Genomic DNA, 12,074 nt, shown 5'->3' on the forward strand with positions numbered 1-12,074 from the left:
AATTCTTAAGATCCTAATGTCATGTAATCAAGATCAATGAAAACTTACATTTAAATCACTGATTTTTCATGTATGGGTTTACTTAAAAACATACATTCAACCCCTCAATTAGGAGACACCTACAAATCAAGGAAATCGAGAAGTGATAGCAATCAAATTGCAACTTAAACAATGATGAAAACTATGCATCTTTGTCCTACAGATAACTCTACCAATATCTTTCTGCTCAACAATTTCATACTCATTTCTGTGTGATTGACTATCTTTTCTGGAAATTAAGGAACTTGATGCCATAAGCAAATACTAAAACGAAGAGGAGGCAAAAAGCAACATGAGTTAATGCAACAACTCCAAGGAAGTCATGCTGGAAGCCCAACTTCCTGTCAAGGTAATATTTTACTGTCATGACTCCAAAGCCAGGAACCTCTATGGGACTATTTTTGTCACCAACTTGGGATGTCACCAATCCATATATAGTCCAAGCCACAGGAGATCCCCAATAATACCACCTCCACCATATTGGAATTTGCTGCATAATGAATGAAATGTAACTTTTAGTTTCACCAAAAGGCAATAAATTAAATAGTACAATTAGCCTACATAAAAATGATCTATTGTGTTAGGATTTTAAGTGAGTTGAAAAAGTTGAATAGTAAAAGAGAAAAACAAGACCCAGAAATATTGAGTCTTTTAAGGTTTTATGATGAAAATGGTATCAAATATCTTATGAACAACTCATACATCAGTTTGTGGTCTTTCTCAATAGAAATGATATTCCAACTCTGATATCAGAGTCTACCTCAGGAAAAACAATTCCAACAAATTGAAATTTTAAACGTTTTCAAGGATTCATTGATGCCCTTAAAGGGTCACTTTTTATTCTAGGATCTCACATACAGTATGAACCTTGTTGGTTGGGTCCAAGGTTTTAAAAATTGGTCTACTACCATGATTTCAACCATTATATCGAGGATCTTTAGCTTCCCATGCTGCAATAGTCATTTTATTCACAATTTCTCACGATGTCAAGGATCACAACAAAACTGCAATTTTGATATTTAGAACCTTAGTTGGGTCTGGACACCATCATATAATATTCTTGAGTTAAAATTTAATCTTCTGCATGAAAGTGACTACTAGTGTTTCTTTAGTCCTAATGCACATACAAATTGGTCCTTGAAACTACTAACTTGCTAACAAGTTTACCTTACCAATGTTAGACAAGTTTATTTCCTAAATAACTAATTTATATAGACAAAAGCTTGATGAAAGAAACAAAATTTTTCTGTGGGCGGTCTGATTGGAGGTAGCAGAAAAGGCTGAATAAACATTGCTAAGATAAATTCTGATAACATCTCTTGAAGTGAATTTTAGATCTAACTCTTAAAAACGGACTTATAGGATAAAATTTGTACCTACGTATAAACTACAATTTTGTTTTATCTCTAGTCAATCTAGGATCTCCAATATATATATAAGAAGAGAACAAGTTACTCAAATCCCATCCCATCCTCATCCTTTACTTTTTTTTCTTTATCTAACTGTTAAACGTTAATTACTTATCATAACAATTATATTAAGAAAAAAATGAAATGTTAAAAGGAGGAGTAAATTTTTCAGAGTTAATATAGGATGGATACATAATATATATATATATATATATTATGAATACATGTGTGTGTGATAACTGTTGTAATAGACATACATACCGTTCTTGGGATAAGAAAACCAGAGAACAGGTTCCAGAAATTGATGAAGAAGGACATAACAATTGCAGCAATTTGATAGTTTGGTGTCAGAGCTACAGTCATCATTCCATACAGTGTGAAGTACATAAAGCACATGAATATGAAGTAATAGAACCACAAAAAATTTTCTAAACGTGGTTCAAACCCAATCATCAAGTAGAGAATAATGGAATAGGCTAGACTCTGAGTTCCAACATAAATTACTTCGATTGCTACCTGCAAAATCAGTACTTTTTCTTAATGAATTGTCCAACTTTGATAATTTATTTAATAGATGCTTTCTTCTACCTGACCAATTGCATAAGGCAATTCTGAGTACATTCCTGCGGCTCTTTCACGGTATAGAACGGTTCTTTCTATTGCTACAACAGGTTGAACACTGTTAGTGTTGGAGGCTCCAAGGAAAAATACTGATGCATACATAGCTCCAAGGAGATTCAACAGGTCCTGCTCCTTTTCACTGTACAAATTATATTTACTGTCAATTTTTTATCATGCTCAAACAAGAGTTCTTATTGATGGTCTTATTGTTACCTATCTAAATTATATGCAATTGTTACCATGGACAGAAAACATGTTCATTCTTCAACTATATAGTTGAAGTATCTGTTCAAAGGCCTACAACACCATTTAGGTTCCGAAATATGTAGTTCCTCACAAAATCTAGTTTTTCCAGGAATGGTATCTTGGGGTATGCATATGGTGCACAAAAATGGTAAGTTCTCTTGGATAAAACCGTGTCATTGTTTTTTTAAGTTGGAAATAATGTAGATGTTAACAAGTACTAATCAAGCAGTGAAATTGCTTTTCAACTTACGTCTTTTTTCCTTTGTCCCAATAAATAAGTCCAAAAATGATACCAATAACTATTGTGACGAATAATCGGATGGCATTATACTCTGGATTCCTCCAATAGGAGCAATTCTGCTTCCAGAAGCAAGCTTTACATTGAGAAACAAATGACTGAGAGTATTTAGTGGGAAAGTAAAGGTCCTTTGTTCCAGGTACTGGTGTGCATATTTCCTGAATAAGTTCCTGGTTCTTTCTGGAAAAGGGTTATCAAAGTTTCTGTGTAAAACATCATGAGAAAGTACAGATAAATTTGAACAAGAAGCAGGAATCCTAGAAAAACAATCACTAGTGCCACTTACTGATAAAGGTCTGACTTAGCATATAATTCTGCAAAGTCCACATTAAGTTGAGACTCAAAAACAGAAGCAGTGATCTCCAGCATCCATGTGGCTGGATTATATCCATCTTTAATCTTAGGAACTCCTGTGATACCCTTTGAATGATTCATTCACAATTAGTGAGATTACTGGCACATACTGATTCAAGAATTTAGACATTATAACAGCAGAGGTTTACCTCAAAGTACTCAATAAGATTCTGAGAATTCCGACCAAGGGGACCACCATATATCACTTGTCCACCTATCTTCATCAAAAGCAGCTGACATAAAGATGTAATTCAAGGGTGAGTGAGTATCATGCCTTAAAAACCATTACAAAAAAATAACTCCTATATTAGTTCCCAAGATTTCAATAGTTTTTTAGACATTGACTTTATAAAACTTTTGTGGGGTTTTACTGCTAAATAGATTTCAGTATTCACCTCATCAAAATTTTCAAATATATCAATGCTTGGTTGATGAATTGTGCAGACAACAGTTCGACCTGTATCCACTGTATTTCTGACAGTACGCATAACAACTGCTGCAGCTCTAGCATCTAAACCGGTTGTTGGTTCATCCATAAAAATAATGGAAGGATTTGCAACCAATTCTACAGCAATGGTGAGCCTCTTTCTCTGCTCCGTTGATAAGCCATTTATTCCAGGAAGGCCTACTATAAAATGCCTCAATGAGTGGAGCTCAACCAACTCTAAAATTTCTTCAATGAACATCTGAAAAATAGGAACTAAATTAGTAGACTGTGACATTTCAAAGTAGACAGACACATAAAGAGCCAATGCTAGGAAGTTTAACATGAAAACTGCTTAAAGAAAATACCTTTCTTGTTTCCTTATTAACCTCGTTACTGAGACGCAGCCAAGCAGAAAACACAAGAGATTCGTAGACTGTAACGTTTGGGGAATGTATATCATTTTGTTCACAGTAACCACTGATCCGAGCAAACGTTGCCTGGTTTTTGGGATAACCAGATATGCTGATGCTCCCCTCAATATAACCACCTGTTTTCCTTCCTGCAAGAACATCCATCAAGGTGGTTTTCCCAGCACCACTTACACCAACTAATGCTGTTAAAATCCCAGGCCTGAAAGCACCACTTATGTCTCTTAGTAGTTGGAGGTTATTCTCTTCAATTCCTTGTTTCTTCATTTCCTGACAACAAATTACCAAACTGACTTTTGAACATGTTCAAGTGGTGACATCACTATATAATTTCATGAACTTACTGTTTTGAGTTAGATCATTCCATTACACAAACTGTTATCCTTTTGAAGGTCTCTATGCAGTTCGTTTCTATGTGCAGTTAGATTGGTTAATTTTATATTCTACAGAAAGTTATTAGGTGGTGTAAGTGCATTTGACTCTTGGTGTCAATTGTCTCATTTAGACACACACACACACACAACTGCTAATTATGGAATCATGGTGAAATTTTGTTTCAGTGTAAGGGGGAAAATCTGGCATGGGCAGGAAAATGCAAAAAATCAAAGAAAATGATAAAAAAAATAATTGTATAAAATTTTATCTAGAATTAGAGGGTATGATTGAAGTGGTACTAGAGGAGGGAATTGGAGGTTACAAGTGGCATATCGATGTAATAATTCACATCTTGAAATGCAAGTGACAGAGGCCTGAATGGCAGCACCATTCCCTTCTTGGATTTTGTATTCACTGGAGCTTTAGGAATTGAGCTATGATCCCTTTTTCTTACTTCCATATCAATACCTGTAATAATTACAACTGTCTTTGTGTTTATTTCCAATATATGTGAATGGCACATTACTCAAACATTTAGGTGTATAGACAAAAGCTATATTTAACATACAACATACTAGTGACAATTTTTTTTACCGGAGGGTATAAAGTAGTTTATGTAAAATATAAATGTTGTCATTTTATGATCTCATTGCAGATTATTTGAAGAGAAAATCAAACTTTACCTTCAAACGAATTGCCAACTGAAGCTGAACTGTGCTCTGTGGTTCCAGTTGCCATATTTTCTACTGAGGATGAAGCAGATGTCCTTTTCTTTTGGTCTTCATCTTCCATTATAATAGCTTTTGAATTTCCAAACGCTGCAATTTGTTTTCAAAGCAATATCAGAGGATGCTTCTGTAGAATGGTTTTTAGGATGGTCAGTTTCTACCTGGAGCAATGCTCTCTTGATGTGGTTTTCTGTCTGGTTTTTTTTATTTTTTGTTATGTTTAAAAAATAAGCATCTTGCTAATCTTCGTTTATACTTCTTCAAAAAAAAAAATATATCACAAATTCTTCTATTAAGAAGATTTAGATTTATATGATTTGCCTATCTACCATAGGAAATTATGTTGTATATATCCATCATATATGATCCATGTAACCTGACCCCACCTAATAGGAAAAATATGTTGTTTTTTATTTGAAAGAAATTTTAGAACAATATAAGAAACATCGTATTAAACATGTAATGTACACAAAGCAATACAGTAATGAAACTTACGATTCAAATAGGTTAGAGCCAGAATGAAAAAAATGTTGAAAAGCAAAGAAAATCCTATTAGGGCAGCCACAGATATCCAGTACCAATAGTCTTCTGTAAAAATGCCTCTAGCATTAAGAAAAGCCTTCCCAACTGTAGGCTCAGGGATCCTTGGGTCAATATTTTTCTGTCAAAAGTGAAGAATCAGCAACAAACTAATAATGATCTTGTGTTTATAAGATCAAAGAAACACTAAGGTCTTACAGCACTCCATCTTTTGTCTAGGAACTCGTTGATGGCTATTGCATTTTGACCATACATCATAGGTGAACTATAATAGCACCATATCATCCATGGTCCAATATCCTCTATAAATGGACAGATGTTGGAGTAATCAGTTTAAATGTGACAATTTCACATGAAAGAGATAATATTAAATCTCTGGAGTATGTGATATTGATAGTATAAAGAATAACTGTTGCTTACTTCTTGAAACAGTAAATCCACTTAGGACAAAAACAACTAATATTGTGAAGGAACCAAGTGTGTGTGCAATAACTTTTGTCCTTCCAACTGCAGCAATAAAGCGGAATAGGGACAGAGCCATTTGATTCACCCAGAAGAATGCCAATAACTGACGAAAAAACCTGTGACAGTTTATAATATACAACATAAAACAAAATTTTCAAGTCAGTAGAACTAAGGAGTAACGAATGATGGAAGAGTAAACCAGTTATTGCATTTCAGTGCCATTGAGAAACTCAGTATCTAGATATTGTATTCTCGTACCTACTAGCTGCAGGAGCAAAGCCAATAGTATAATAAGTGAGGATGACCCATAATCCTGATTCCAGTAGAGAGAGAGGAACTCTGAGAACCCAAATGGGCAATGCAAAAGCCCATGCTGGAAAAAAGTGGAAATCTCTCTGCTTGTAGAAAATGGGAAGTTTGATGACTGTCATTGAAAGTTCAGCCACTCCATTGAACATTATATTAATGAGGCTGAAAAATAGTGCACCATAGTATTTTCCTGCACCTTCAAGTTGACCATGTTTCATTTCTGTTCTAAAAAACACTGACATGGCAATCAGAGCCATTATAGTAATCTGAAAAGTCTTGAATATGTATAAGAAATAGTTGCGCTTCATCAAAAGCCACTCTCTTGAAAAGCATGCCTTGAAGAGTTCCCATTTGGAGATGCCATACTTTTCCTTCACCAATGCAGCGCGATGGCTTTCATTAGGATCATATGGAACTTTAATCTTTTCATGTAGTTGCTGACCGATACTGTAATTCTTGAAATGGGCTACAAACTCAGGCACTGTGACATATTGGTAAGGAATGTCCCTTCTGAACCAGTACTGTTCTTGGTCCTTTTTGGAAGTTACCTCTTGTAAGAAGTCTGCAACTCCTTTCCTTTCTGGGCATTTGAAGCCCACACTTTCGAAAAAATGCAGAACACTCTCACGGGGACCTTGATAGACAATCTCACCTTCTGAAAGCAATATTATGTCATCAAACAGTTCATATGTTTCTGGTGCAGGCTGCAGAAGAGCGATTATCATGGTAACATCCATTATATGGACCATCTGCCTCATAAACCTCACAATTTGGAAGGTTGTGGAACTATCCAAACCAGTTGAAATTTCATCCATGAAGAATGCTTTTGCAGGGCCTGCCAACATCTCACCTGCATTCATGTTATGTAAGTTCTTGTTTATGAGAACTGCAAAATGGATGATTCTGCAAAGGAATCTAATCTAATATGACATACATAATTTTCCTCTCAAAACTCCATGGTATAATCATCTAGACCATTGTCTAGAAACCACAGACACAGCATAGGACACAAATACAGTACAATGTGCACATTTTAGAATTCGTCAGACACAACAAGAATGTAACATAACTTTGAAGTGTATGTGCTTCTTATGTTATGGTATAACAAGATGCTTGTGAGTGAAATTTCGTATCCACATACCAGTAGTTAAACGCTTCTTTTGTCCACCAGAAATGCCCCTTTTCATCTCATCTCCCACCAAAATATCAGCACATATTTCCAATCCAAGAATCTGTTGCATTGCTCAAAAAGTTAAATGACAGAACTTGAAGTTTGGTGGCCTATACCTGTAACTAACAAGGAAAATTATTCAAAACAAAGTGTGACCAAACCTTTAGAACGTAATCAGTAACAAGACTTGTTTCTTGTCCTTCCATTGCTGTGGCTTTCATGAAAGCATCTATCTCAGGATCTGGTTTAATGCCGGCTGCTATTTCCCGTCTCGACAACTCTTCCAGCATATCATACCTTGTTCCTACTCCCAGGCAGCGTCCAGAAAAGTCCAGTGTCTCTCTCACTGTCATCTCTCCATAGTGAAGATCATGCTGACTGATATATGCACATGTTCTTTCAGGAACAAACTCTGACAATTCATGACCACAGTAAGTGACTCTTCCTGATACCTGCAAAGAAATTCTCTCATGGAGTTCATATTACAAATCAACTCTATAATCTCAAGTTAACTATGTAAAAAGGTATTTTACAATTCATAATCATTCTTAATATCATAGTGATGTGAACAACACATTAATCAAAATCTTCTTTTCCTGCTGAACCTCCCTCATTAAGTAGAGTTTTTATACAAAATAACAAAGCATGTTATATTATATAAACTAAACATACATTTTTTGTAAAAAGAGTCTTGTGTATAGGGTGATGGAGGAAGCATTTAAGCAGTGTAACAAATTTTTAAAATTTTCAAGGCATTTCCAAATGTGTAATAAACTGTAATATGATATGTATTCTTGGGGTAATAATGAATTTTCTTTTTTCATTGGGATGACAAAAAGAGCATTTTTCTATTATTTTATGTATTTCTATGAATTCCCTTAAAAAAATTAAATTTTTTTAGACACCAAAGAAATGAATTATTGATAAAAATAAGGGAAGAAGAGGATATGTAACCCTTAAATCCTTGTCCATTTTTCCAGCAAGTGCCTTCAGAAATGTAGTTTTTCCTGATCCTGGAGGTCCCAAAAGCAGAGTCATTCTGCAGACAGAAAGAAAGTTAAATTTAGTTACCAAAAGAATCAATTAGGTACTACAGTTTGTGATGGATTATTTGAAAGTGACTTAGCAATAAATTTGATAAATGGATTAATTACCTACTTGGTTGTCTTTTTATTAAGCAATAATTATCTTACTTCTAATGCCATAATTGTCAAATTACCAAAAAAAGTTAACAAATGACTCACATCACATCATTAGTTTTGAGATACTCAATTTTACAAAATTTAGCTTAATAAAATAAGATTTGTTCTTATTTATATACTACAAATTAATTTTACGTTAAACCATTTATGAACATGTTTAAATTTTATTTTAGAATTTTTTGAAATAAAAAACTTGTCACAAAAATATTTTTTATAAAATAAACTAAATAAAATATGCATTAACCAAAACAAGATCTATCCTCATCTCCTTTTGATGTTAACATGTTCAAATTTTTATTCATAAATTGGTACATATGAGGACTATTAGAATTTGTATACGTAAATGGAAACATGACGTTAATGAAGAATAACCATTTTTAATAATTACATATATGGAAATTACTTAGAGTCACTAAAATAGGTTTAATCCATATATGTATAATAACATGAAATAAATTAGAAAAATAATAAAGTAAATTGAAACTGATAAATTTTGATCAGGTCTGGTGTTATGTAGTCCCTCTAAGTTTAGGTAGATGGAATCATAAATTTACGCACTAAATCGTTTTCAAAGTTATTAATTATAAATTTAAAAAATAATTATTATTATATTTTAGTTAAACATAGGCAAATTTTGTACTTTGTATATCAAATTATTATGTATTAAAATTGAAATTTAATTTTAATTACGTGGCATAAATTTTAAAAACTAAATATAGGGGGAAAAAATCACTTCACTTCTCGAATTGATCTCCGTGGTCCATTTTTCAACTTTAGCACTGTCCAAACTTTTTATACAAAAGCAGCAAGATGACTGGATGCATTGAATTCATCCATTTACACAAACGTATATATTAAATATTTTATTTTAAACTATCATGTTTAATCATTTTTAAAAATAAGAATTAATTAGTTTGGTAGGTAAATAATTTGTATTACAATAATAATAATTAAACAAAAAACTTAATATTATAAATTAACTAAAAATATAATTTAATTCTTAGTGTTAATTTTGTTTATCTATCAACTTGTACAGACTTAAATATAATTAATAACTTAATATAATTTATTTAAAAATATATAAAAAATTAAAATTAAAAATTTTGTGTGACGGGTTCTTTTGAATATATTGGAACCCAAAAAAATCTGAGAAAAACGAAAATGAATAAAAAAATTTAAAATCTTATTATTTAGGTATTGAAATCCTACATATTCCTAAAATAAAATGAATAGAATCAAACCCTTATCATGTCTAGTGAGATACAGAAGATCCCGTAGAAGATGCACACATTATGAAGATTGAAATTATACACTAATTAGGTACCTTGATGGTTTCACAATTCCACTAATATCTTTGAGAATATTGACAACTTTTTCTTGAAGAATCTTCACAACCCTTGTGTTTTGAGGCAAAAGCTTAAGAAATCCCAAAACTCCAAACAGAAGGCTTACAAGATAATTCACCAATACCTAGTGAAAAAAACAGACTCATGTTATGCAAAGCATGTAATTCATCTACATGTTTACAAAAACCAGAACAGAAAACTGATAAAATCATCAGTTAAGAAATCACTGAATACTTTCTCTATTGAATGTCATGTTTAGGATATTAGGCTGTGTAAAATACTGATCATGATAGGAAAAACTAAGAACATGTAATTGAAAAACAACCTTATGTTTGTTGTTGAACATACCTCTATTGCATTGATGGTAGAATTGAAGAGTGTTGGTAGTGCCCTTCTTCCAACATATGCATCCCCTTCAACTGATAAGTTCTCATACCTTACTTCAATCTGGGGAATCTCAATGCTTACCCTATAACAACAAAAGCAATTAAGATCAAACAAACAGAGGAAAATGTTGAAGTGTATGGAGTATATAGTACCAAAACATTCAAAAGGGTACCTATCAATTCTATCCCTCATCCTATGGAGGAAACTCTCATTGTTCTCTTCAGCAGTTCCTACTATGTTCTCAAGGAGATGCTTCTTTTCCTGCACTCCAAGCTTGGTGATGTCAACCTCTTCATAGTTCACTCCTCCATTATCCAAAACTTGCTTCAAAATGACTCTCCTCATTCTATCATATGTTGGAAGCCTTTTCAAAGCCTCCCACTTCAGCTCCTCCTCTTCTTCTATTTCCCTTACACCTCTGTGGAACACATCACTCTCTCTACTCACTGCCTCATCAAACCTTGCTGAGGCCAAATCTCTGCTTGCTGATGATGAACAACTCCTCCTTCCTTCATTCCTTGACCTCACACCATCTCCTCCAACACCACCTTCTTCTTCTATTGTCATATCAGTCAAAATATGGCTCCCTTTGTCAGTGTTGTAGTTCTAAGTCAGTTTCTCTGTGACCTTTCTTCAAACACTAAATGAATCAAGTGAACTTTGATAGGAACAGTGATCAACCACTCTCACTCACATGTTCTAACATGGTGGTACAAGGAAATTGGAACCATTTTTGGCTTCCAAATCATGGAATCACTCTGATGAGATGCAAATATTACTACTTGGCATCACAGAAAAATCTTGCTATGGGAGAAGTGTTTATGTAGGTGACAGTATTGAAGGTGAAAACAAAGTGTGATGTGGACAAAGAAATAGGTTATGATAAATTTGTAGGGTTCTATATAGTTTAGATAGCTTGCAATTGTTACCAAACCACACCATGTCAAAACTTGTTATTATTTATAGGGTTCTATTTGGCCGACTAAAAATATTGTGAGGAGTGTAATCCATTAACTAAGAGTGATTCAATGAGACAAAAATTGCTGAATTCAATATTTTATTAATAATAAGATTTTATCAATTTTTATTTTTTTTTTGGTTTTAGCATGGACACAATTAGGAGGTCACATTGACATTATTTTGCAAATTAATAATAATTATTCAAATGACTTCAATGGATATTTTTCCAACTTCAAATTCATTGGATACAGTTGTTTATGTAAGATATTTTACACATCAATTAATTAAAAATCAGTTTTAATATAGTTTTTATAGTAATTATTATTAAATAGAGTGGTTTGTAGTGATTTCAGCATGTGTATTCCTTTTTGTTGTGTCAAATTATCATTAAATGAAAGAAATGTATGCATGCTTCCTAAGCAAGATAATTTAGTCTATCACGTATTACTTTACTCATTAGTTTATTAAAAGTGTGATTAAATTAGAAGGATACACATCCAATGATACATTTGAAAATAAATATTTTCGTGCAAAACACTCGATAATTTTGGAGTATGTGTGCAAATTTGACTCGTGGAAAATTTTACCATTTTTAGTGGTTCTTAATCTGCACAAATTACTTAGTTGCCAATAAGTTAATCTTACTTAAATAACCTATTTAGTGACAAGTATTCTCTTAAAAATTAGTTCACCTTCCTTGGGATAGGATAATTTACACATTTTAAAATAATTAATTATTTAAATTAATAAGATTAAATCTATTAATAAT

At 32.9% G+C, this 12,074-nt stretch overlaps 1 protein-coding gene across 3 annotated transcripts; it reads right to left on the reverse strand.

The window, feature by feature from the left end:
* On the reverse strand, positions 1-11,261 carry LOC108326167 (pleiotropic drug resistance protein 2). 3 transcript variants are annotated; one of them, XM_017559489.2, is made up of 20 exons: positions 10,518-11,261; positions 10,307-10,427; positions 9,937-10,082; positions 8,365-8,449; positions 7,572-7,862; positions 7,381-7,471; positions 6,189-7,089; positions 5,886-6,046; positions 5,664-5,767; positions 5,421-5,586; positions 4,881-5,015; positions 4,520-4,665; positions 3,760-4,092; positions 3,363-3,653; positions 3,117-3,200; positions 2,900-3,033; positions 2,566-2,793; positions 2,037-2,208; positions 1,710-1,964; positions 1-529 (listed from the first exon to the last, which is right to left on the reverse strand). In XM_017559489.2, the coding sequence occupies exons 1-20, from the start codon at positions 10,910-10,912 to the stop codon at positions 260-262; spliced, it is 4,509 nt and encodes a 1,502-aa protein (XP_017414978.1). In that variant the 5' UTR covers positions 10,913-11,261; the 3' UTR covers positions 1-259. The 3 variants fall into 3 exon arrangements, with proteins under 3 accessions (XP_017414978.1, XP_017414980.1, XP_017414979.1); XM_017559491.2 differs by lacking the exons at positions 8,365-8,449; positions 9,937-10,082; positions 10,307-10,427; positions 10,518-11,261 and adding an exon at positions 8,083-8,150; XM_017559490.2 differs by lacking the exons at positions 8,365-8,449; positions 9,937-10,082; positions 10,307-10,427; positions 10,518-11,261 and adding an exon at positions 7,986-8,057.
* Between the last annotated feature and the right edge of the window lie 813 nt (positions 11,262-12,074).

This window comes from Vigna angularis, chromosome 3, assembly GCF_016808095.1.
Source record: "Vigna angularis cultivar LongXiaoDou No.4 chromosome 3, ASM1680809v1, whole genome shotgun sequence".
Lineage (NCBI taxonomy): Eukaryota > Viridiplantae > Streptophyta > Magnoliopsida > Fabales > Fabaceae > Vigna > Vigna angularis.